The 26,379-nt window shown below is 33.3% G+C and overlaps 4 protein-coding genes across 6 annotated transcripts; 3 read left to right on the top strand and 1 right to left on the bottom strand.

Moving 5' to 3' along the window:
* On the bottom strand, positions 139–7,111 carry LOC18608309 (endoplasmic reticulum-Golgi intermediate compartment protein 3). Its single transcript, XM_007042930.2, has 13 exons — positions 6,718–7,111; positions 6,200–6,273; positions 5,783–5,866; positions 5,577–5,657; positions 4,034–4,114; positions 2,953–3,045; positions 2,577–2,756; positions 2,386–2,453; positions 2,181–2,232; positions 1,782–1,835; positions 1,590–1,682; positions 857–923; positions 139–597 (listed from the first exon to the last, which is right to left on the bottom strand). The coding sequence occupies exons 1-13, from the start codon at positions 6,857–6,859 to the stop codon at positions 506–508; spliced, it is 1,161 nt and encodes a 386-aa protein (XP_007042992.2). The 5' UTR covers positions 6,860–7,111; the 3' UTR covers positions 139–505.
* On the top strand, positions 7,322–9,655 carry LOC18608308. The gene is made up of 4 exons (XM_018115517.1): positions 7,322–7,697; positions 8,002–8,128; positions 8,776–8,947; positions 9,222–9,655. Exons 1-4 carry the CDS (start codon positions 7,458–7,460, stop codon positions 9,439–9,441), a joined length of 759 nt encoding a protein of 252 aa, XP_017971006.1. The 5' UTR covers positions 7,322–7,457; the 3' UTR covers positions 9,442–9,655.
* Positions 10,494–14,326, top strand: LOC18608307 (GDSL esterase/lipase 1). Of its 3 annotated transcripts, none has more exons than XR_001926310.1 (5): positions 10,494–10,642; positions 10,918–11,386; positions 11,477–11,551; positions 12,747–12,917; positions 12,996–13,291. XR_001926310.1 is itself a non-coding variant. In XM_007042928.2 (5 exons), the coding sequence occupies exons 1-5, from the start codon at positions 12,665–12,667 to the stop codon at positions 14,229–14,231; spliced, it is 1,098 nt and encodes a 365-aa protein (XP_007042990.2). In that variant the 5' UTR covers positions 12,627–12,664; the 3' UTR covers positions 14,232–14,326. The 3 variants fall into 3 exon arrangements, 1 of the variants encoding a protein (XP_007042990.2); XM_007042928.2 differs by lacking the exons at positions 10,494–10,642; positions 10,918–11,386; positions 11,477–11,551 and adding exons at positions 13,336–13,566; positions 13,659–13,914; positions 13,996–14,326 and having other exon boundaries at positions 12,627–12,917; positions 12,996–13,117; XR_001926309.1 differs by having other exon boundaries at positions 10,496–11,386.
* On the top strand, positions 16,211–17,987 carry LOC18608306 (GDSL esterase/lipase 5). Its single transcript, XM_018114521.1, has 5 exons — positions 16,211–16,463; positions 16,556–16,677; positions 16,966–17,175; positions 17,275–17,527; positions 17,643–17,987. The coding sequence occupies exons 1-5, from the start codon at positions 16,211–16,213 to the stop codon at positions 17,876–17,878; spliced, it is 1,074 nt and encodes a 357-aa protein (XP_017970010.1). The 3' UTR covers positions 17,879–17,987.

Genomic DNA, 26,379 nt, shown 5'->3' with positions numbered 1-26,379 from the left:
TGACCAGGCCTTTTCTACTTTTTGGTGTGTTCATCAACAAAATACTCCCACCAAATCCCAGTCACTACACATTCCCACGGTATTAGAAGAGTTGGACATCTCTGCCAAGATTCTAAAAGCATTTTCTGTCAATAAGAATCAAAAAGGAAAATCAATTACGACGTTCATAGATTCTTCTAATGCGTAGTTTTAAGTTTCAACCCTCTGGCATAATGACGCCAAAGTTCATCAAACTTTCAATAAAAAATCAACGCTCATTAAATTACAAGTGTTCAACCCATTTTTCTTTCTTTTCACAGTGAAAGTAGAAATAGAAATTTAGTGGTTGGAGATGGAGTTAGAAAGAAGTCAAAAAATCTGACAATTTCAGAAATGATAGGAGGACCAATTTGTCACATAATCTTTGGCATGAAGCAGTGTGGATCCCTGTGAAAGCATGATCCAAATACTGTTGTGCTGGAAGCCAAGGCAGCATCCTGGAAAACTAGGCAGAAATGCAGAAAAATCATCTAAATTTGCCAATTTCCATCTTCTTCTTCATCCTTCTTTGGCCATGATATACGAATGAGTCAATTATCCCCGCAACTGTAAAGATACCTAAACAAGCAAGTACCACAATCTGTCACTTAAAACTAACCATGACCATCTGGTAAAGCTTGCCAATACATTAGTAAATCCAAAAAGAAAATAAAAACTATCTCTAACTTTATTCAAGTCAAAGCAGGAAGAAAATGACTAGAACTAGGTTCAGTCACAACTTATAGTACATTATTAGGCCAGAGAGACAACTTATAGTACAGGGTTTGGAGTAATCTATCACACACAAGAAGATAGAGGGAGTTAGTAATGATAGTACCTCCAATTACTGCACATATGTTGGTGATAAAGTGCAAAAATGAAATATGTTCCTCCTTAAAAGTGACCTGCACAGGGCAAAGTGAAAAGTAATGTTATACAGTTTCTTTATTTTGGTTACATAGGGACTTGTTAATGTCTTGGCAATTCAACAATAGATTCGGCTTCTCCCCATTACTTTTCAGTACACCTTTATCATCATTCAAATGTATAGGCTCCACAATTTATGGCTTGATTCTACACATGTGAATGGTGATGATGGATGTATTGAAAAGTAATTGATGAGCCAAACCTTTCTACGATGGCCACCTTGAAGCATCAGCAGGCAAAGCATATGGGACTTTCTGATGTATGCAAAATATCATGTTTACTTCAAGTTTTCTGCTTTGGAATCAGGAGATAAGGGTCAAAGGCAGGTTGAGGAAAAGAAAGAAAAGAAGATTTGAGCTCCTGAGAGAATGTCCAAATTCAAAGACTGATCGCCTTAGAATAAACTAGATACAATACATTTCTATTTTTTCACAAATAACAATTCAAATATAACAAACTCATTATCAATGACGAAGAAATAAAACTTGTAACAAACCAAACATCCAGCAGGTAGAGAAATGCAAAGCAATATTGGGAATAAGAAAAGGGTTCTACTGAGAGCAGAAGTACCTATATTATCATGAAACTACACCCAAAAAAAAAAAATCTGATTAGATTGGAAGGTGTACATAGAAGGAACCTACCTTTATTGGAGAAAAGTCATAGATGAAAAAAACTCCAGGATGAGAGTTAGGATAAATGACCTCCAAATTCTTGAAATGCTGCGTCACAGAATACTGTGCAATAGGAATGCTGGCATGTATCAGAACATGATCCAATAAATATGATAAAACAATGTGATTTTTAATCTCAACATGTCAACTGTCAAGCAGTACCTGATTAGAGTGAACAGTGCGGCCTCTGATGTCAGTATATATTGTGGGGACCACCTACAAAATTAACCAAGATATCTGTTCACAAGTCCACACATAGGCACTCAAGCACAACTAAAAACAATGACTGTATGCTGTGAACTTGGAGAGAGAGAGAGAGAGAGAGAGAGAGAGGTCCACATAATCTGCTAAATTTATTTGTTCTTTTTCAAAGAAAATAAAAAGAGAGCAATTATAATTTGTTATAGGTAGAGTCTGCAATTATTAGGTGCATCAAAATTAGTTCCTTCAATCGACCAGCATGGGCATGAAAATGAAAGCTAAAATCACAAGATACCATTGATCTGTCACTTAAAAAAGCTTAAGAACAAGGAACATTGATAGATAGTTTACAATACCAACCTTGATGAAATACTGGTACATACCATTTGAGGTTTCATGTATCCACTGTGCCCTAAAACAGCAATATGGAACCACCATTAAAATTTTCAGTACTTGGATTCTTTTTCATTTTCAGTTTGAAAAGAAAGAAGATGATGCCAGAAAGAATATAGAAGAGTCTTTAAGAAGCGGGAGTAGCCATGATGAAAAAGAAAATACAAATTACCCATCAAGAGGATTTACCACACCAGGGAAGTATTCACCAAAAGCTAACCGATTAATTCTGTGACTTATCTGTATTTTACACCAAAAATACCAAACATCATTACCATTAGAAATTCATATAAACCACAAATCTATATTAACATAAAACATTTTCATCACAAAAGAGAACTTAAATACAAATATAAGCCTCACATTATAACTATCCTTCTGGAAAGCTAGCAAGTCACTGAGAAAAATATTTGTCTGATGAAAGCTTTTCCCTGGTGCAAAATGAAAATTTCCAGCAACCTTATTAACTTCAAGAGATCCATGAATGTTGCATCCTTCACCATCCTCATCTTTCACCCTTTGGATAAAGCCTTCTCTTTTACACTGGAAAACCCAAAAAAAAAAATGTAAAAAGCACAGACATAATATAAATTCAGAAAGTAGGATTTGTTTTCCCAAGCTAGGGAGCAAGAGATGAAAATTTTACAGAATATACAGATCCCATTAAATCTTAGCACATGCAGCGTATAATTATCCAGCAGCGCCAAGAAAACACTGGAAAAAGAACTTGCAAAGAAACCTGGTCAATCAAGTCCACATTAGTCATTGCCCACCCTTTTTGCCGATATGCCTCACGAACCTCTTCACATGAGTTACAACAATCATCATCTGACTGCACCATACAGAGGGACCTCTCATTAGTGGCATACACACAATCAAATAATTAGCTAAGGTGTTACATATAGGATATGTATTCCAATTAAGCTTGTATACCATCCTTGACATCATTAAATCATACTAATTTCAGCAGTCAATTCCAGAAAAAATTTTCAAACTGTTCAGTCCTGTAACTTATATATCTTTCTTTATCAATTTTGTAAAGCACTAATATGTCTTCAAGCATCATGCTTTCTTAAGGTATAGGCAATCAATCTCTTACAGCACTTTAATCACAATTCAAATTTTCTTGGAAGATTTAGCCACTCTGTACCATCAACATTTTAAATTGCAATGCATGGATGGCAAGCTAACAATTGAGAACCAAGATCTGACAACCTCAGAATTAAATAATGTACTCCAGATCATTTGGACCGTCCACCACCAAGTTAGCCATTAATCATTACTTCCATCCTACACATGAACAATTCCGACCTGAGAACTCTCTTTACTCTTAGCCACTTGCATATCACTGCATAGCAGATTAACTCAGGAGGCATTTAAGCACTCAGAGGTTTAAGAAAAAGCCCATATCCAAATTACACTTTTCCTTACTATAGTTTGCTGTATTCACCCAGTTCTTAACAAAACACTAGTTTTTTCTCAGAAAGAGTCAAGGTTATACTTGATGTAGAATGTTGTTGTTCTCCAAGATTTTTAACTTGCATACAATAGCAAAGAGAGATGCATAAGTTTTTGTAGCCGAGAAAAATTTAGAGGGATAACTAGACACTAATCACAATGAACTATACCAAGCCTGATAATCACATGCACATATTTCCCAGTTTTTAAAGCAATAAATTGTTTCTCGAATATTTCAGGAAAAATTTCCCAGCCATTTACTAGTTCATATCCTTATTAGCACCTAATAGATATTATTCAACATGCTTCAAATATCAAATTGAAAACATAGTGACATAAGGGGTTCCAAATATCAAACATACCTGTTCTGCACCAAAACATGACCCACAATATGTCTCATTGTGTTCAAGCCTGCCACCATGCCTCTGCAGAGGTTTCTCAATCTAGGAAAAAAAAAGAAGAAAATTAAGCCAAAAAACACTAAATAGGGGTAACAACATAAACAAGTAAAAAGAAGCATAATGAAGACTATTTAATGAAGTGGTGATACCATCCATCAAATGCCAATATGTCAAGGATTTCACGTAAAAGGGGGTTGCGACATCTCAATAATCAGAGAATACTGCAATCAGACATCTCTACCAGGTTGATGCAAAAGTGTACCCATGACAAGTTCTAACTCCAGTTATTACCAATTAAACACTCAACTATGGTTATGGAGCCTTAACACAAAGCTATCTTCCCTAACTCGTTAAACAGATTAATCCACAGAATTAGTCTGGAAACCTTATCTTTATTTCTTGCAGTGTTTACTTTTACTTTTCATAAAATTTACAAACTTTCGGGAAGCTTTAAGAAAACCAAAAGCTCTGAACACCATCTTCTCAACTGGAAACCATGAACCATTACTTTTAAAATTTCCACTCACCACTGAAAATGCTGTTGTTAGATCTTCTCTAAAACTGCCCTCCAGAAGAGATAAATTGGATTCTAAAAACTTATTAAACAATATCCACTGATGATCCTGCGAACAGATCCTATCTTATCACAAGTAGAAACATAATGCAACTAAAATAGAGACAGTAGTGGACTTTTTTCCCCTGTGGCATCGTATCATATCTACTCAAGTTGAATAGCACTGAGGATTAACAGATGCCTTTTCATGGGGGAATATAGGTGCTAATCAACACGAATCATACTTTCATGAGGAAAAAAAATGAAATGAGTTGAAAATGAAATTAAAATGACACAGAAAAAGAAACAAATATCATATAGTATCATGAATGAAATGGTGGCTAATTATTGTACTTTCCTTAAGTAAGACTTAATCAACTCAGAAAGAGCTTGCATGGGCTATAGGAAGACTATAAATTTTAGATTTCTTTGAAATCTCCAACTTTCTTAAAAGCTATATAGCCTATAGGCGCAATTTGTTTGGCAAAAGCCAATTATGTTTGGCCTGCAGAAGAATTTCATATCATTTGCATCGCATGGCTTACCTATAAGTTTTAATTGAAGCATGGCATCTTTCTTTCACCTCCAACCTTAGATCTTTCTTCTCCTTCTTAATGACTGATTAAGAATTTAGGGATACTTTCTTAATCATTCTGGCCAATTTTTCCATACCCTTCTCACAAGCATTCCCAAATGCATAAAAAATTATTCAAAATTGACCCCACCGTCTTGACTTCCTTCTAAATACTCTATAAATTTCAATTGTTCTTATCCAGCATAATGCCAATGTTGTAACATGTCCTTCTAAATTACATATGTCATTTCTGTTGAGTGCATGGTTTATATAGGCCTCATTAACAGCAGTTTACAAAAGCAAAACTACCTTTCAACAGCAGGATGTCCAAAAAATTCAAATAAACAAGAAGAGCTGGTGAATTATCTTTCAACTACCTTTGGTGCTCCAATGCCATCCTGCCTGGATTCTATCACATCACCATGAGCATTGATTCGTTTCTTAATTATATCATGTTTCTGCACATAAAATTGCAAGTTTACAAATGCAAGCAGACACAAAGGTGAAAAGCTGATTGAAAGTAATAAAAAAAAATCAAAACAATAAGCAATGTTCATCCGAGCATCTGCTGTGTTGCACGTACTATGTCAAGATGTTGTTCTCCACTGATATCCATAGCATCAAGATTGAGTAGCGTACATGGAATAGCAGGAAAAGTGACATCAAACTGCATGTCCAAAGAGAACTGGGGTGTCAACAAGTAAAGCATGAATGATTACTAATAGGGTAAAGCAACATCAATGACAACAGCAACGTCAACAACAACAACAACCATAAAGATTATAGTTTTAACATAAAAGGCTCTAACGCTTGTTCAAAGCTTGAGCTTGAATATTACATATCAGTACAATAACAAGCAGAAAGTTACTTTAAAAATATTTACAAAACATGATCAAGGCGCAACCTTGAAATACTGCATAGCACTAATTTTTACAGGAGTGAATTTAGAACATGAGCCTAGGTAATTCCTTTAAAATTAAGTAGCAAGAGAGATGATTACATTTATGCGTAGGGCTTCTCCTCTTGAAGTATCCACCAATAGCTTTGTCTCAGTAACAGTATGTAGGTATAATCCTGTGAAAAAATCCCCATAATAATAATTAGAACCATGATTCAAGAATTACATATCACCCTGTTTCAACAAGTAAAATTATTCTAAAAGCGAAAAACATGTAGTACTAATTTTATAATAGCCTATGTTGCTTAACTTCCAGTCAGCTGCTTACATCATTAACAACTTTCATCCAATTTTGGTTCTCCTGTAAGTAGAAGATCAAATATAAAAGCCAAAACAACGTACTTTCTAAGATATCTGTATCTACAATATTGCAACAATTTTGTCACTAAATTAGAAGGACGTGATCACCCAATACTCCGGTCAACCTCTACCTTAAAGATCTTACCTTTCCAGCGGATTATGTATTGCGTTCATAAAATTTAAAAACCCAATTTTCTAAAATTAAGATATATACAAAAATCCGCAGAAACAAACAGAGAAGGGGTCGAGAAAGGACTTACTGAATTCGGAGAAGAAGAGGAAGAATATGGCAAGAGAGGAGACGAGGGTGATAATGCCACCGGAGAGTGTGCGGCTGTAGAAATCCTCATTGACTTTTGGGTACGCATCCAAATTCCGTAGCTTGTTAAATACGTTCTCCATGGCCACCCCACCCTTCACCGGCGAGAAACAAAAGAAAAAGGCAGCAACTTCTCAAACCCTCTATTGGGAAAAAAAACTTGTGTGAATTATCTTTGTCTGTGTTTTTACGAAGAAAATGGACGCGGTCGGGAAAGGCAGATTTATTAAAGACGGCGCTCACGAGGAGAAAGAAGGAGACAGAGAGAAGGAAAGCCGGAGAATGAGGGGAAGACCCCAGGTGAAAGGCAACTTCTTGGCCACCGTCAATTTACATAAATGGGCATGATGATCAATGCATCAAGCGGGTCAAAGTCAAACTTGGTGTCTTAAAACGTCAAACTCTTCAACACTAGATTCACATATGTTTCCCAGTCTTTATTTTCTTTCGTGGATTATCCTTTTTTTGTCTTTGTGTGGAGAATAACATTTACAGTACTTTTAAATTATTAGTGGTAAATTACTACTTATACCGGTAATAGGTACACTTTTTAATTTTTCCATGGGGTAAGGAAAAATAGTTTTATTTACCCAAAATAAATAAAGAGAGCGTCGCTGCAGCAATGAAATCCCATATCCTGTTGAAGAGAAACAAGAAAGAGGTTAAACGTGAAAGCGGGCAATGAGCTTGTCACTCCTGCAAGGCTATTCTTCTGCGGAAGAAGAAGAAGAAGAAGAAGAAGAAGAAGAAGCAGCAGCAGCTGAGCATGACCAAATTCATTACCGCGCCTCTGCCGACGACGATGACGACCAATGTAAAAACCATTCCGCCGCTCCTAAGCGATACGACTCCTCCGTTTTCGATTTCCCCGATCCCTCCCATAGATCCGTTCTTCCATCTGCATTCGACGCCTTCTCCCAAGTATAAATTTTTTGCCCTAAATTTCTCTCTTTTGTATTTTTGCCCCCTTTTTCAAATTGTCTGGCAACAGACAGTAAAGCTTTCGAAGAAGAGTTTGAGATTTAAGAATGAAATTGAAAAACATTTATTCGTTTTCTTTTAGTATTCTTTTATTCGTCTTTTTTTTTCTCACCAACTGAAAGTAGGTGAAAAGGCATTTTTTTTTTTTGCTCTTATATGTTACTGAAGTGAGGTGAAATTGATGATGGTGATTTAGGGTTGATCTGATTTGAAATGGTATTTGTTGTCTTGTTGGTTTCTGGAGATTTCAGGGCCTCCAGAGTTTCTAAACCATGCCGTTGAGGAACAGGCTTCAGAAAGAGACTCGGATCATCAGCAAGGAAGGCGCGGTGGCCGCAGAGGTTTCAAAGATAAGAAGGATATGCCTGCTGGTATTCTTCTTTTATGTTTTCCATTTCAAGTTTCATTACAAATCTGTCTCTTTGTATCGCTTAGATCAGATGGGCTTTGCAATTGCTGTGTTTATATGTGAAGTGAAAATATTGCACTGTAATTGTTGAAGGTAATGAATAAAGGTTTCAATGAATGTATTTTAACTAAACATGGTGGAAAGGCAGTTTGCAAGAAGAAGGTGGAACCTCAATGGTAAAAGAGCAAACTTTCCTTGTAGATCTTTTTCCTCTGGTGCCTGTGGCAGGCTTCGGATTATGCTTCAATCAAAAGTTTGATGAGAGCTGACTTTACATTTTGGTAGTATCAGCGTGGAACAATGATCATGGTTTGTTTTATTGGATTTTGGAAACTTACTTCTGTTCAGTGGCCTCTACTGTAGATATCGTTATTATTTATTAGTAACTTTAAGTGAAGCTTTTTTTGAGAAATGTATAAACCATTATCTTCTCTTGACTATCGTGTCCAAGGTAGGTTGCCTCTGCCTGGTCATTTGTTTTCAAACCTTACATTATCATTCTGTTGCCATGCCTTAAAAGTACTGTTAATTAGAGTTTTGTCAACCTGTCTCCATCCTAACTATTAGTTCCATTGTACGAGATTAACTGGGTTTCTTTATTGTTTAAAGGTGCTGTAGTCGAGGCCAAACCTCAACTTGTTGGAATCCATGAGCGAGTAAGAAGTGATATTGAGGGTAGCAAGCCTCCAACATCATCAGTTACAAGCACCAGCCAGGATGGAGCGAAGAGGGTCGCATCTGCAACAAATCCCAATGCTGAAGATGCTGCAGAGCTTTTGAGGTACATCTTGATTGTTTTCAGCATTAATTCATATACCAGTTCTTTTCCATTCTCTCTCTCTGGTGCCCCATACCTTACATTCACCTGCTATTGCTGACACTGCATTGAAAATTAGAAAATTTACTGTGCTGTAGGTTCATTTGGAAGGTGATAATCAACTTCTGAGTTTATTCTGTGATACACTGTGCAGAGTGGCCTTTTTAAAAGTATCCATGCATGCACCATATAATGTTTGTTGGTTTTTCTTCTTAGCCAAAATATGTTGTGTTTATAGGATGTGCCTACAATGTGGAATACCAAAGACTTACTCCAGTGCTAGAGGAATGGTCTGTCCAGTGTGCGGAGATCGTCCTCTTGCTGACACTGACAAAGAGCCCAAGAAGAAGGGGTCTACTATCAAAGACAAAGAGAAGAGTAAGAGAATGAAGGGCCAGTCATCTCATGCGACTTGGAAAAGTGAAACAGAGATGCAGCTCAGGCAGCAGTTTGACTAGTTAGTATTCCAGTAATGCATCTTGGAACATGTTAGTGTTTTAGAGTTTACACAATTATGTACCCAATATAGTTCATGCACCTATCAGTTGTTTAGTTAGGGAACCTTGAATTTTATTGATGAATTGCATAGTAGGTATGTTGAGCTTTTGTTCCAGAATGTGATGTATGTGCTCTGTTTTATTTATTTCTTCAGTTTAACTGAGATTGCAGGAACTTCATGCATGTTATTTCATTTCAAATGAGTATTTGGGTTGTCTCGGAAAGAGAAGGCTATATCTAACAACCCCCGCAACTAGTCAAAGATCAAAGAACAAAAGATTCACTTAAATTAAGCAATCTACCACTGGAAACTGCACCTTTGTTATAAAGTTACACAATATGAATCATGTGTTCTTTTATACATAAAATATTTATTCTAATATTATTTTATTTTTTTTATCACACCATTATCGCTAAAAGAATTTATGAATCTGAACTTTAATACATTATGCAAGAAGTTGAATAGTAATATCCATTAAGATTCATGAAAATATGAATATTTTAAAAAATTAATACAAATAGGGTAAATGAATTTCAATAAACCTATTACAATATGAAACATTTTTATTATATATAATTTATAGGCAATCATTCTCAAAAGATATCATGTTTTTCTTTTTAAATTTTACTTCTCAATCAAAACTATCATCAGCAACAAAATTAAATTGCTCAGACCAGTAAGTGCTATCGTGAACGCAAAAAAGGGGAAAACATAACAGAAAGCAAACCGGTTTTGACATGGCAAGCTTAAGGGCCTATATCTGTGACTTGCTTTCCTATGCAGCCTTGCTCAGTCCCCATTAGCTGCCACACCCTGCCTAAAACCAATGCTGCTTTATTCATCTTTGGTGACTCACTATTTGATCCAGGAAACAATAACTATATCAACACCACTGTTAAATATCATGCAAATTTCTGGCCATATGGTGAAACCGTGTCCAATGACCCTACGTTCCTGATTTTGCTGGTAAAACAGTTGCATGTTGTTTTCCGAATAGCAACTTCAATTACTACTCTACTGAGTACTAACTCTTACATTCTGTTTCAGCTGAGTACGCTGGGCTACCATTAACTCCAGCATATATGCAACCTGGTAAACATATATTCATACCTGGCATCTGGAGGAGCAGATGCTCTTGTTAAAACTCACCAAGGATATTTGTACGTGATGTTTACTCAGCTTCACCAATTGTTTATAACTAGCTTTGATTTGTTAAGATTTAAATTAGTTCAAGTTAACTAACTGTTACACTCGAGTATTTGATTCATTAATTGGTATATGATATTCCTGCCTAAAGAATATGATACAAATTCCCTCTCTCCCAATTTTTTTTATAAAAAATTTAACTGTGATCTAATTCCTCTTGCGGAACTTTTTCTTTTTCTTTATTTTAGCATGATGTTTAGTTCTTCAATTCACATTTGTTTCTTTCTAGGTGATACGAAAGCCCACAAATTGTTGTCCAGAGCTGTCTACTTGCTTAGCGTAGGAACGAATAATGACCTGTTTCCTTTTCTCTGAAACTAAAGCGTGCTTCAATCATATTCGCAAGGAGAACTAGTTGCAATGGTCATAGGAAACATGACTGTTGCAATCATAGTACACTCAAATACTAAAATCTTAATTCTACCATTATTTTTTACCTCCCTCTTTTTTGTTGGTTGCTGGCAATATACTGTTAAAATGGCTTAGGAAACAAGAAAGGAGGAAGGAAGTTTGGTTTTGTGAATTTGATTCCACTAGGTAGCAGAGATTCTTTCCATGGATGAAGGAACCAAGCGAGCACAACTGCATAATAAAGCACTTCCCAGTGCCTGCCACCAGAATCTAAAAACCAATCGGGAAAATTCGAATATTGATATCACAACTTGTTCGAAAACGGAGGGATTGACCTTCAAAATATGGTAAGTATCAAGCCATCTTCCTACCATTGTTATTGGCATGAAGTATCTACCATATCTGATGTATTTAATATTCTTTTCATGATGTGTAAGGTTTTAAGGAAGGGAAGGACTGCGTCTTGTGCCAGTGGTGCGACTATAGTGCGTGACAGTTCAGGTGCAGGACAGGTAGCCGTTAGATTGAAACAAGTATCTTATCATAAAAGAAATTCTTTTTAAATGTTAAATGCTAATTTACAGCTTTAGCAATAAGTTTAGAGTAAAAATTAAGGTTACTCAAGGTACAGCAAGAAAGATTAATTAAGAACCAAGGTTACAGGGTTAGATGCCTTAAAAATAACAAAAAAATTACAGGCGGTTGAAAGATGGAAAACATTGGTAAATGAGAAAAAGAAAAATACATAAAGACAAAATATGGTGCATAGTATTATCCCTTAATCAAAGCTAAGATTCTCTCTACCACCAACTCCCCTCGGTTGAAAGTGACTTCAACTTTATTTTAATCGCCCCTGGTTATAATCAACGTTTGACCATTTTGATATAATGTTGAGGTTTTCAGAGAGTAAAAGATGTGATGCATATTCCATTTCTCAACGCAAGTTTTCCACAGGAAAACTGTGCTCTACTTTATATCATCTGATTATGTTGTATAATAAAGTAAATTTAGCTTGTCTTATAACCTGAGTGTAAGATTGTAGTTTACATATCCCAAGTTAACATTGTTCAGGCTGTGCCAGTGGCTCTTCACAATGGAGTCCATACCTCCATAAAAATTGAAAACTGTTGCCCAGCAGGTATGAAAATCCATGAAATTACAGTTCAATGAACATTCATTTGAACCTTTTCTGATATACAGGGCCAACTGGTTACAGAATGAAACTTGTTGTCAAGCTTCATAAAAATTTAGTAATCTCTCCCTACCCTTTCGTAGGGACAAGGCAGACTTACAGATTGAAAGTTATTTTCTAGAAGATTCAAGTCTTTTAAAAGGAAAAAAATAAACATTTTTTTTATTTTATATGAAGAAATCAAGCATCCGAGGAGCTCAGACTGTTCATACTGCCATACATTGTCTTTTATTCAACATTTGAATAACTGTTTTATTATTCAGATATTACGTGGAGTCATAGACCAACATGTTCAAGCCAACCCAGACCATAGTTTAGATTGTATTTTATTTCTATTGTTCCTGTAGTCGAGTCAAAACAAAAAAAAAAAAAACTCTAATTAAGAGAGAAAGAACTAAGGGAAGAGCATAACATAAAGCAAACCAGTTTTCACATGGCAAGTTCAAGGATCCATATCTGTTTCTTGCTTTATTTTGCAACCTTGCTCAACTTAAGTAGCTGCTACATTCTGCCAGAAAACCATGTCGCTTTGTTCATCTTTGGCGACTCACTTTTTGATGCTGGAAACAACAACTATATCAACACCACTGTTAATTATCAGGCAAACTTTTGGCCGTATGGTGAAACCTTCTTCAAGTACCCAACTGGCCGATTTTCTGATGGGCGTCTCCTTCCAGATTTCATTGGTAAAGCACTTAAAAAAGTGTTCTGTTTTCTATATCACTTCTCATCAAAATCTACTGATTCTCAAAATTATGTCGCAGCTGAGTATGCAGGGTTACCTTTAATTCCACCATACTTCCAACCTGTCAACAACAAATTTGTGGATGGAGTGAACTTCGCTTCTGCAGGAGCTGGTGCTCTCGTTGAAACGCATCAAGGATTTGTATGTGATGTTTGTTCATTAGCTTGTTTGTTTGTGATTGAAGTCACTTCAGGCATAAACACATCCACCCTCATACATAGTGATTTTAGTTATATTCTAGCATTGACAATGAAAAGTGTATTGCTATGGCTTTTTCTCTTTTATTTCTAACCACGGTGTACGTTTTCATTTTCTTTCCCTTTTCTTTTTTCTTGTTGGGGGTGTGGGTGTAAATCCAGGTTATAAACCTAAATACTCAAGTAAGTTATTTCAAGGATGTTGAGAAATTGTTGCGACAAGAACTAGGTGATGCAGAAGCCAAGAGATTGCTGGGCAGAGCCCTCTACATAATTAGCATAGGAAGCAACGATTACTTTGTCCGTATTACTCAAAACTCAAGCGTGCTTCAATCCTACTCCGAAGAAGAATATGTTGCAATAGTGATTGGCAACCTGACTGTTGCAATCAAAGTAATTATACTTAAATACAGGAAATTGATTCTACCCCCAGATTTTCTCTGATATCAGTTTATAACAATCTGATGTTACTTAAAATGTGTCAGGAAATACATAAGAAAGGAGGAAGGAAATTTGGGTTTTTGAGCTTGGGGCCATTGGGCTGTATACCAGGCATGAAAGTGCTTGTGTCAGGAAGCACCGGTTCTTGCGTTGACAAAGCTACAACACTAGCACATCTGCACAATAAAGCACTTTCCATTGCCCTCCAGAAGCTGGAGAACAGATTAGAAGGATTCAAATTTGCAAATCATGATCTTTATACTTCTGTAAGTGAAAGGATGAACAACCCTTCAAAATATGGTAAGTATCATGCCATCCCCTCTATAATATTTGTTGCAAAGAAAAAACCCAACTTGTATTTCTAAGTTACATTTTGTGAAGGTTTCAAGGTGGGGAATATGGCATGTTGTGGCAGTGGTCCATATAGAGGGCAATCAAGCTGTGGGGGAAAGAGGCAGATAAAAGAGTATCAATTATGTGAAAAGGCTAGTGAATATCTCTTCTTTGACTCTGGCCATCCCACAGAAATGGCCAACCGGCAGATTGCAGAGCTGATTTGGCATGGAACTCCCAATATCACACGGCCGTACAATCTCAAAGCGCTGTTTAATCTTTAATAATAAATCATTATTATTATTATTATTTTAACTAGTTTGGTACCTTATGAATCCACCTTTGACGTGATATGATGTTGTATTTTCACCTTTATGAAACTCTTCTCCGACTAGATGTTCTTTGATATATATATTTTTTTATGGTTAAAGTATTTTATGTCTCTATATTATGAGATTTTTGTCAATTTAATCATTTACTTTAAAATTGGTCAATTTAGTCATGTATTTTGAGATTTTGTACAATCGAGTCACTTTCTTAACTCTGTCTAAATTGATTGTTAATTATGGTAATGTGGCATTGACATGTCAGACTATGCTGATATTGCATGCCACAATATTGCCATGTCAGCAATATTAACCATCAATTTGGACAATATTAGGAAAAAGGACTCGATTGTATAAAATCTCAAAATATAGAAACTAAATTGACCAATTTTAAAGTAAATGATTAAATTAACAAAAATCTCATAATACAAGGACCTGTGGGTACCTTAACAATTTTTTTGCTCATTTGATGACACATTTTTCATCTGTTTCTCAATGCTACCTAACACCAGCTTTTAGTAACCTACTGGCAATCCTTGCTTAACACACATTATTAATTCTAGTTGACTTATTTAGGCTTAATTCTTTAAACTTGGACAAAATCTTGAGTTCCCTTAAAAGATGGAACTAAAGATTTTTCTTTTTATTTTTTAATTGGATCTAGATTTTTCATAAAAAATATATAACTAGTTAAAAATTTAAGAAGAAATTGTAAGAAATAGTCAATCTCATAAGGCCAAACTCGTCCAAAAATAAAATTAACTATTTTCATCTAATTTTTGCCATGACTTGACAAAAATACTCTTGAAACCATTTTAGACAAATTATATCATTTATCACAATTTTTCTTCTTAATTTCTCTCTCCTTTATTCGTCTGTTGCACTTTCGATTTCTTTCTTACCATCCAACTCTCTTTAATTTTACCGATTTCTCTCTCCCGCATTCATCTGTTGTGCTCTCAATTTCTCTCTCTCGCTATCTAACTCTAAGTTGATGGATTTAAGTTATAAGTAAAATCTATAAATAAAAACATTATCCAGAGTTGTTACACATCATGCTTGCATGTAACAACTCTAATGCACTTAACATGTAACAAATTCAATACATAAATTAGGTTTATTATGTTCTTTATAACAAAGATGGCTTTGCACTCTTTATTGAAGCAATCTCAACTTTGAAATAGGGATTCAAGTCAATCCTTTTGTAAAAATAAAAAAATAAAAAAATCTCAACTTTGAAATTTGTGAAAATAAAAAAGCTATTTGCCAAGATATAAGCAACGATTAAAAATAATGACAAATTTAATTGGTACATGAAAGACGACTTAGACTATCATTAAATTTCAAACTAAAATTCATTGACTTTATTCTTAATCATAGGTTCTATTTAAATAAAACAAATCATCCTATTTTGATAAAATTAATAGGCTATTGAGTGGAAGAATACATGTGTGCAAATAAAATAATAGGGCAATAATAAAGTAGAATTTCAAAACTGACACGCATTTACTTTCTAACCTTGACATTATGACTAATTAAAATAATACGTCCTACTTTGAAAAATTTCTTAAGCGATCAGTACAAAAGAATTCGAAAAAAACAAATCTAAGTGATAGAGCTGAAGTGATTAATTATTATTATCTAGAGTACATACTAATTATTAATGCACTGCAATTTTTTTTTAGTCTTCATAATAATTAATTGTGTTTAAAAAGGAGTCTGTCAAAAGGAAAAATGAAAACTAAACAAATTATCATCAATAAAGACTAAACTTTTTCAAGAATAAGATAATATAAAATTGTTAGGAGTATAAAGGGTGGAATGAAATGTACAAGTCACCGGAAAAACCAAATTTCATATTTCATGTCACAAAGTCAACACAAAAACCATTATAAATAACAGATGCTGAATGTAAAGAAAAGCTAATCAGTTTCTCCATGGCAAGGTTAAGGGCCCATTTATGTTCCTTGTTGGCCTACGCAACCTTTCTCAGCCTGATAAGCTGCCACAGCCTGCCGGAAAACCATGTCGCTTTAATCATTTTTGGTGATTCACTATTTGATCCTGGAAACAACAATTACATCAACACCACTTTTGCTTACCAGGCGAATTTCTGGCCTTATGGTGAGACCTTCTTCAGGTACCCTACAGGCAGATTTTCTGATGGGCGTCTAATTCCGGATTTTATAGGTAATTTTCAATCTTCCAAAATGATTGTTATTTTATTCGGCAACCTCAATTTCCACCCCACTGACTCTCTATCTCTTACAATTTTGTTTCAGCTGAGTATGCAGGCTTGCCATTAATTCCAGCGTATTTACAACCTGGTGATCGTAAATTCATACATGGGGTGAACTTCGCATCAGGAGGAGCTGGTGCTCTAGTTGAAACAAATCAAGGATTTGTATGTTAATGTTTTCTTATCATATTCGTCTTGCTTTTTTTTTTTTTTTTTTTATGCTTAAATAGGCTTGTTTAGTTTAGATTTATATCAGTTCAAATCACAAAATACACACCTGCCTACCGACACAGTAATTTTATATTTATTTTGCTTTTTACATTAAAAAATATATTGTTATATTTACTACTTAGTACATGCGACTGTTTCTGTTTATATTACACCTTGTATACTTTTTTTTTTTTAATTTCATTTTTTTCATCTCCCTTGCTTTTTTTTTTTGACAACTTCCAGGTTATAGACCTGAAAACTCAAGTAAGCTATTTCAAGAAAGCAGAGAAATCTCTGAGACAAGAACTAGGAGTTGCAGATGCCAAGAAATTGTTGTCCAGAGCTGTTTACTTGATTAGCATAGGAGCCAATGATTACTTGACTCGAAACTCCACCGCATCTGATGTAGAGTATGTTGCCATGGTGATTGGCAACCTGACTATTGCACTCAAAGTAATTATACTTAAAACAGAGAAAATTTAAATCAAACCGTACGTTTTCGTGTGTTTTGGTAGTTGCTTAATTACTATTAATCTATTAAAAACGGTATAGGAAATATACAAGATAGGAGGAAGGAAGTTCGGGTTTCCAAATATGGCTCCTTTGGGTTGTTTGCCATTCATCAAAGCACGAGTAGGAAGCAATGGTTCTTGCCTTGATGAAGTCAACAAGCTTGCCCAACTGCACGATCAAGAACTTCCCAAAGTCCTTCACGAGTTAGAGAAGCAGCTGCCAGGCTTCAAATATTCAAATTACAATTTCTATAAAACTGTTGGTGAGAGATTAAGCAACCCTTCAAAATATGGTATGTCAATCCATCTTCCTACCTTACACTTTGGCATCAAGGCCTTAATTTGTATTTCAAATACTGATTAACATAATTTTTTGTGGGTTGATAATTATAATGACTTGATGTGAAGGGTTCAAGGATGCCACGACGGCATGTTGCGGCTCTGGTTTGTTCCGAGGAATTTATAGCTGTGGAGGGAAGAGAGGGATAAAAGAGTATGAATTATGTGAGCATCCTAGTGAAAAATTATTCTTTGACTCCTATCATCCCTCAGAAAAGGCCTATCAACAATTTGCAAGGGAAATGTGGAGTGGAGGTTCGGATGTCATATGGCCTTATAATATCAAAGCATTATTTGAAACATAAATATGGCTTCAAATTTCTTCCTTGAATTCAAAGTATATGTAGTGAATAAACACAATGAAATTCTCGTTCCAATTCGATCTGATTGTATATTTTACTTTACATACTTATTTAATATTTTTCTCAATAAAAATCTTGTTTAAAATATATATATATATATAGTAAACTTATAATTAGTATNTGTTTATATATGTATATATATATATATATATATATTAATGAATTCTTTCAAAACTTCGAACTTCATCGTTTAAATTTCAATTTACTATGTATGTATATATATAAATTCATGAAATTACAGTTAAATTAAACATTTATCTTTTATCATATATAGTAGGATAAAGGATCAAAGGGGTACTTAAAATAAACAAACACCAATTGCCCAAGCTTCATAACGATTTTTTTACTGGCCGTGCTTTGTAACGATTTAATACTACCATACTTGTATAACTGTATAAAATTCAACATGTTTTTGTTTTTTTCCTTTTGCCGTTGAGTGCTAAGATAATAAGTATTTAGATGTTAATACCTAATTAGGATCCAATTATTTAAGAAGGAAAATATAGACTATAAAAAGTTTACCCAATATCTGTATAATAATAATATTAATATTTATTATTAATATAAATAATAATTATGGGAATGTCAAATTTTTTTGATTAAAAGACATTTTTACTCATGATATTTCTATATTGTCATTTGTTTTAAATATTTTTAATTTTTATATAAATAATATTTGTAATTGCATGTATAGTATCATATAAGAATTGAAATTCAAATTAAGAAATTCCAAATTGCCATTTGCCTAATAAAAAATTCTAATTGTATTAAATGATTTGATTAAAAAATATTCTTGAGATTTATTTGTTCATTCTATTTCTAAATTCTCTTTTTAAATATTTTTTTATTATATAAATAAAAATAATTTTCCGGTATTGAATAATAATATTTTATAGATATTATTATAAAATTTCAATTATTAAACTTTAAAAGAAGTTATACTTATATATAATTATTATTTAAAAATATATAAAAAACAAGTATTCAAGTATAGATGTTAGTAAAACTTTTAATTAACGGAAATGAATATATTTTTCATTATACTTCTAAATTATCATTTTAAATATTTTTTATCATAAATATTAAATAAAATTTATTTCATTTATAAACAAGAATTCTAATTACCTTGACTTACATTTATTAAAAAAAATCTTAATTCTACTGGTAGTAAATAATTTATAAATTAATATTATAAAATTTTAATTTGTAAAATGTTTATATTTATATATAATGGACTCTTTCCCTCCTTAAACTTGGAGTTAGTCAAGCAATTTCTCTACTCTTCTATCACGGTGTGGCTAGATAAAAAACTTAGGTTCACGTGTACGACAACAATTACTGGTAAATATATAATATTAATAGTCACATAAAGTAAGCTAAGTCATCAAATAAAATCATATGCGTGCGTGAGTCATCATCTATCAGATATGGTCCAGCGGCTCAAGTAATTTCACCAAAACCGTTATGGTTCGGACTGTTTAGTGTTGGTGTTCCTGATTTCAGCGAGGTGGATGGGAGTTTGGTCTGCCGATTTTGACAGGCTGAGTGGTGGAGCTGAGTTGCTTTGGGGCGGCTGGGAATGATGTCTGTCTTTAGGTGGGGCGGTGCATTGAGTCGGTTACGGCAAAGGCTCTTGGTTGGGGTCATGGCTGGTTGGAGTTTCTAAGGACTCCCTTTGAGTCTTTGAAATGTGGCTGGGAGTAGCGCTTTGTTCGTTCGTTTGATGCTGGTTTTCTCTTTGCTCCGGTTGCTTCTTGTTGGTTTTGCCTCACTCAGGGGTGCTGGTCTTTGGTTTGAAGACCCCCGATGCTTGTGTTGCTCATGAGTGCTCGCTGTGGGGATGTATGGATTGTGGTCCTTGGGTGGATGGTCGTCCTCTTTGGGGTTCTTTGTTCTTGATTGGGGTTTTTTTTTTATATATTTATTTTTCGTTTCAGCTGTGTTTATTTAGGGGCTGGCTGTTGATCTTTGCATGTGTTGTTGATTTCCCTTGGGTGGTCTGAATTGATGCGTCACTGGCAAACCCTGTTTTTGGTCAAAGGGTATTTTCTGCTAGTGGTTAGATGCTGCCATATCCCCCTACTGGTGGTATTTTTGTGTATTTGTACAGCTACTCACAGCTCTTACCATCCTTTAGTGCCATGAAGAGTCTTTCGGTCTTCATACGGGTACTTGACGATCGCACAATGGAAATGAAACATGAAATTTCAATTTTATTTCTATAAGGGGATCCATTCCACACCTCTTCTAAATTCCTTAGTAACTAATGGTCTAATTAGAAATCTAAGCATAAACCACCAACCAATTTCTTCGATGTCTCTTTTCGTCTAAATGGCATTAATCCAGAATTTTGTCGTCATAGTAATCATGAAGACTACTTCCTCTTTCTCCCACGTCTTTGCCTTGAAATTTAAATCATTTCAAGCCAACTAAAGGGATCAAAAAGTTGCACCTACAACTAACATCCATCTTCTAGAAGGGAGGCCTTTTGGTACAAGTTCTTCACAGAAAAGAATCATCAATGAAATAGACAACGGTAGCACCCCCTGCACTATAAATTCAACTGTTTATTAAATAATAATAATAATAATAATAATAAATGAAAAAAGTTGGATTGTAAATAGTTTAGTTTTCTTATATTAGATATGGTCACATGGGTGGAGAGAAGTTAAGAAAATACTAGTTATGTCAAGAACATGGAGATTTTACAAATTCGACTTGATAGTTGGCTTATGTAAATGGAGCCGAGAAAAAATAAGAAGAAATTGTGAGAAATGACCTTTATAGAAAAGTGACTTTAAAAATGACCGTTTTTATAATTTTAACTATTTTGAGTCAGTTTTTGATATGACTTGATAATAATACCCTTTAAACAATTTCAGACAAATTAAAATGGTTTCAATTTTCTCTCTCCCGCCATCCAGATAAAAATTTTAAAATTAAATCTCGATTTCTTTCTCTACTCAAATATGTCTATTTCGCCATCCAATTCGCAGATATAATATCAAGCTCTTTCTTATTTTGTTTTATTTTTTTAGATGGTGGATCTTGGGGTTCTTAAGGGCGATGAACAATGATTTTGCTCTTTGCAGACAGCGATTTTGCTCAGGGAGAAAGAACAGCTAAAGCATGTTTGATGAGTTTTATGGTGGTTCACGGTTTTATTGTGTCTGGGATTGGGATGATTGTTAAGCATGTTTGCTATAAATTTTGTTTTTTTTTTATAAGATTTTGAGTTGAAATTGTTCAGAGAATATTTTGTAAAGAGGGTATATTTTGTTTTTTGTATAAGTGGAGTGAGCAAGACCTCCCGATAGGGATATATTTTCTCTTGCTTTGGAGGGTTATAGAGTTTTGTAACCTATCTTTTATGAAATGCACAATTCCATGGCCTAGCAAAAATATATATATATGTTTTAGGTTCTTGAGTTTGTTGGTTTATTCACAGAACTCCAAAATTGAGTTTACTGGTTTTTAGATATTACGTGACTTAATCACCGTGTGACTAGTTTTTAGTTATTACGTGATTGGTTAGAGGCATTACATGACTAGTTTTTATACATTGCATGACTAATTTTTAAGTAATGCCTAAGTCACATAATGCCTTACGAACAAGTCACGCAATACCTTACTAACAAGTCACGCAATGCCTTACAACAAGTCACGCAATGCCTATCAACTAGTCATGCAATGCCATATCAGAAACTAGTCACGCAATGCCTTATAAAAAACTAGTCACGCAATGTCCAAAGTTAGTCACGCAATGCTTTATCAGAAACTATTCACGCAAAGCCTTATAAGAAACTAGTCACGCTATACCCAAAGTCAGTCACGCAATGCCTATTAACTAGTCACGTAATGCCTTATCAGAAACTAGTCACGTAATGCCTTATCAAAAATCAGTCACGTAATGCTCAAAGTTAGTCACGCAATGCTTAAAAACTAGTCACATAATTTTCAAAAATCACCAAAACTACTGAATTCCATTTAACAAGATCAATAACTTCAAACGATACACCATATTCCATTTAACAATATAATTAACAAATATGAATGCTCAAAATGTTTGAAAGTTTTTCTTCATATATAAAAAATCACTCTAAAATGTTTAAAAATGCTCAAAACGCTCATAGATTTTTTTCGTGTATCAAAAACTACTCCAAAATATTCAAAATGCTCAAAATGCTTAAACTTTTTTCTTCTGATAAGAAATACTCCAGAGATGAATAGCCTAGTGAGGAAAGCTCAAAAAATATGAGTCAGTTTGAGGCGCAAACCTAAACATACTTGACCCGTTAATAGGTTTCGGGTCGAGGCGCGAAGCCTAGCTATTGGGTCGATTTCATTAAGAACAATTTTATCCAATTTTTTTCTCTCTTGGCTAAAAACAGATAAAATTATAAGGAGGATTGTTTTTAAAAATACATTATGCCTCAGGCCCATTTATGAAAAGCACTCAAAAAATAAACATTTACGTTAAAAGAAAACTCATTTGAATATGATTGAAGACAAAACTACCAAACACAAATCAACATCTAACAATTCTCGTGCTTTTGAATTCAAAAGCAATCTCGATCATGACCTTTCACTACCACCAAATGGTAGTTTTGTAAGAAATTTGAGAATATGCTGTCTTGAAAAACACAAGTATATTTTCATATTTAATTTCATTTAATTTATTTGTAATGAAAGTACATTTTGATCATAAGACGAAGAGTTTATTTTAAGAGTCTATTTGATCTATTTTTTTTAGCTTAAAAGTTATTATAAAGCTCTTATAAAAAATAATAGTTTTTAAAATTAAGCTAAAGTTATTTAGTAACCTATTTGACAAAATAAATTGTATAAGTTCTAATTTTGGTTAAAATTACTATAAACGGTATTTATACCATCTTCAATCAGCTAATAAAATAAAGCGGGGCAAGCCTGCTTTGAGTTTATATACGATTTTAAATGTTTGAATAAAAAAATCCATAAAAAAACGGAACAACTTTCAAACTTGTATAATAGTATAAAATTTTTTTGTAAAGAAGAGAGAAAACCTTAAATAATACATGAATACAAGTTTGAATTTTAGGTCTTCTTTTCTCTTAATCTTTGTAAGAACAAAAAAATATTAGATTTTGCTATTATATTGCTGGGTCTTTTGTTTTTTTTTTAGTAGTCTCGTAGAGAGAGGTAGAGGAGAGGGAAACCGCGATTTTGCTTTGGAAAAGGGTGATTTGCAAAAAAAAAAAAAAGAGGAAAGGGAAATTGATTGAGAGAGAAAGACACTTCTTGAAAAGTTGGCATTTTTTTAAAAGAAGATAAAAGAAAGCTCTTCTTGGAGCTTTTCTTTAGGCTATTTTTTTAAAAATTTAGTTCTTCAAAAAAAGTTATTTTTTTTAAAAAAAAAACTTCTCAAAAATTCAGTTTGGCCTTACTTCTACTTTTAAGAGGCAGATAAGCTGAAAAAAAATCAAGCCAAACAAGTAATAAGTAAGCATTTATTATCTAGTTATTAAGATACTATGATTGTATTGAGATATTAACAGGCATTTGTATAAAGAGTCATACATAGGAAACATGTATTTTAATTGAATCTAAAAATTATTCACAAATATATAATAAAACTAGTTAGTTTATTGTGTTAAGGTTATAGTGTCTAAATTACTTCCAACGAAACAAATGTGATCCATTTCAAGGGAATAATGAGTCTCAAATCATCGGAATGGTTAATTTCAAATAATGACCTATAACATGAACTAAAATCATGTAAGAATCAAATTTAAGTTTAATCGTTACTTAAATTTTGATCTCACCCTTGTGCATTTACTCATAGTAGAATCGATATCCTAATGGATAGTGAACTCATGTTTTATCTCTTAGAATCTTTGATATACCATGCACATGTTCATCATAAAGCGTTGATCTAGACTCTATATGTTGGGATTATAATTAAGGTGAACAGCTGAGAACATATTTCCAAATAATGGAGTTCGTAGTATTACCATCACTTGTAGTGATTTTAGGATAATTGGTGATTAATTTGAACTTAACAGATTGATGAATTAACTACTCATCACATCTTCATACTCAAAAAATTTGGTTTACAGTATTGGATCACTAATTGGATGAAATTTGAAACTAAGGGACAAAATTGACATAAAGGGTAAAATGGTAATTTCACCTTTTGTCATTAGATGGTTATGAGGGTTCACAGTATAAGATTTGTAATTAGACAACTAATAATGAATATCCAGTATTGAATCATTTCTCATAATTATAGTTCATCCAAGAGTACAATCATGAATCTATGGTGAAGTGATTTCATGATTAATAAGTTTAAATTATCTTAATGAGATTAAGAATAATTTTAAGTTTATTGAAGGTTGGAATATCTATGTTCAAATAGATTCCCTACTTAGCTTCCTATAATTGAACTTTTTTAAGTTGGAATGCATGTCTTATTTGATTGATTAAATTTATGTACAAAAATGACAACTTTTACATGTTTGTCTTAATTTAGACAAGAAACATATTTTTTTCAAATTTAGACAAGAAAACATGTTTGTCTCAATTTAAGACAAGAAAAATATTTTTTGTTTTAATTTAGACAAGAAAACATGTTTGTCTCAATTTAGACAAAATAACATGTTTTGTTTGAATTAAAGATAAGAGTTGTCTTAAATTAAGATAATATTAAGAGGATTATTGTAAAATGAATCTAGACATCCATGTTGATAAAAAGAGACTTCATGTTTGATTATCACTCTTTTATTTATTATTAATTCTTTTTAAATAAATATGGATAATAATAAAATAAAAGTTATTATTCAACAATGAGTTTTATTTTATCAAAAACTCTAAATGATAATTAAATAATTAAATAATTTATTTTTTAATTTTAATTTTGATAATTATGGAGTATATTTGATACATCCGTAACTCTAAATAAATGATCAAGATTGATTTAAAGGTGTTTGATTTTGATTAAACGTTTGAGGTAAGAGTTTTAATAAAAGAAAAAGAAATTGGAAGAAAAGGAATGTACATATGTTTCTTGGAAAAAAGTTTTAGCCGTCACTTTTCTCCTCCTTCTTCTATTTTTGCCGCACCTCTCTTCCTCTCTTCCATTCTTGGCTGATTTTTTAAAAGAAAAATAACCATTAATTTTTAAAAAGAAAAGTGAGACCAAATAGGGTGCTATCTTATAGTCAAACATTTCACACCTTGTCCACTCAAGGTTCTAGTTGAAGGCACTCTTGAAAAATAAGTAGTAAGCTTGTTTGGTTGAAAATTCAATTGTTGGTGTGGTGGTATCTAAAAATAAGACTCTCAAAATAAAATGTACATTTTATCTTACTTTAATAGATTTTTATTTTTTTAAGATGTAATTATGTTACTTGCAATATAAATGATGTGTTTTTTCACTTGTGTAATTGGATTGCATGCTTCCTTTATAAAAGAAATTTTTTTGAAATTCATGCTTTACACAAACACATCAATGCACTTAGATCCAACTCCATCAAGTTTTTCTTAAGAAATGAAACAAATTTATTGCTTTTAAAATATATATATATCTATCATGACCTTTGTTAACCAGGTCTCATCAACTGAAATCATGAAGAAGAAATACCATAAATGGCAGATAAATAAGTGAAGTAGATATTCGGCACACAAAAGTTGAAGCTACTTGTAAACAGCTCAGGCAATAGAGGATGAAACGCACCGTATCGAGGTTGCACAAAGGAAGAAGAGAAAAAGCATGAAGTGCACCATTTCATTTAGAGTTTACCGTTAACAAATTTTCAAATTGTGTTTAGTTAGTTAATTAATGCAATCAGTTACATTTTGTCTTCTTCTCATTCTTGTACATGCTATGTATATAAAAGCCCTCTTTTGTATATTTTCTAATAATAAAATGAATTAAATCATTCCTAAAATATTCTCTAATCACCTTTTACTATTCATCATGGTATCGAAACCATAAGGCTCCTATAGAGATTGATTTGGAAAAAATCACAGTTTTTGCAGTAGCTATTTATTTTGCTACAACCTTTATCAGACATCATCTTCCTTTAGTTTTATAGTAAGTTGAATTATTTTCTCTTCTCATATTTCACTCTTCATTTCACTGGTGAAGTCATCTTAATCAAAAACTCAAGTCTCACAAACCACCACCTTAGTCCCTTTATTTTTGGCACCACACTGATCATCCTGGATCAATTGTGTTTAACCCCAAATTAATCATAAACAACTACGTGTCTTGGAGTCGATCTTTCTTATTGGCTTTATCAATCAAAAATAAGATAGGCTTTATTAATGGGACTATACCAAAACTAGAGGTTACAGATCTTATTTACTCTTCTTGGGTCCGTTGTAACAATCTGTTAGTGGCATGGCTTCTAGACTCCATCACACAAACTATAGCATCAACAGTATTTTATGTGGAATTAGCTATG

The sequence above is a fragment of the Theobroma cacao genome, chromosome 2, assembly GCF_000208745.1.
Source record: "Theobroma cacao cultivar B97-61/B2 chromosome 2, Criollo_cocoa_genome_V2, whole genome shotgun sequence".
Lineage (NCBI taxonomy): Eukaryota > Viridiplantae > Streptophyta > Magnoliopsida > Malvales > Malvaceae > Theobroma > Theobroma cacao.
This window is presented reverse-complemented; position numbering and strand designations above follow the sequence as displayed.

Coding starts and splice junctions, on each gene's coding strand:
- LOC18608307 (XM_007042928.2), top strand. CDS start 12,665: ATGGCAAGTTCAAGGATCCATATCTGTTTCTTGCTTTATTTTGCAACC. Junction 12,918..12,995: donor TCTCCTTCCAGATTTCATTG/GTAAAGCACTTA, acceptor ATTATGTCGCAG/CTGAGTATGCAGGGTTACCT. Junction 13,118..13,335: donor TTGAAACGCATCAAGGATTT/GTATGTGATGTT, acceptor GTGTAAATCCAG/GTTATAAACCTAAATACTCA.
- LOC18608309 (XM_007042930.2), bottom strand. CDS start 6,859: ATGGAGAACGTATTTAACAAGCTACGGAATTTGGATGCGTACCCAAAA. Junction 1,836..2,180: donor TGTACCAGTATTTCATCAAG/GTTGGTATTGTA, acceptor TTAATTTTGTAG/GTGGTCCCCACAATATATAC. Junction 598..856: donor CATATGTGCAGTAATTGGAG/GTACTATCATTA, acceptor TTGCTTGTTTAG/GTATCTTTACAGTTGCGGGG.
- LOC18608308 (XM_018115517.1), top strand. CDS start 7,458: ATGAGCTTGTCACTCCTGCAAGGCTATTCTTCTGCGGAAGAAGAAGAA. Junction 8,129..8,775: donor TAAGAAGGATATGCCTGCTG/GTATTCTTCTTT, acceptor TATTGTTTAAAG/GTGCTGTAGTCGAGGCCAAA. Junction 8,948..9,221: donor GATGCTGCAGAGCTTTTGAG/GTACATCTTGAT, acceptor TTGTGTTTATAG/GATGTGCCTACAATGTGGAA.
- LOC18608306 (XM_018114521.1), top strand. CDS start 16,211: ATGGCAAGGTTAAGGGCCCATTTATGTTCCTTGTTGGCCTACGCAACC. Junction 17,176..17,274: donor ACCTGACTATTGCACTCAAA/GTAATTATACTT, acceptor AAAACGGTATAG/GAAATATACAAGATAGGAGG. Junction 17,528..17,642: donor AAGCAACCCTTCAAAATATG/GTATGTCAATCC, acceptor CTTGATGTGAAG/GGTTCAAGGATGCCACGACG.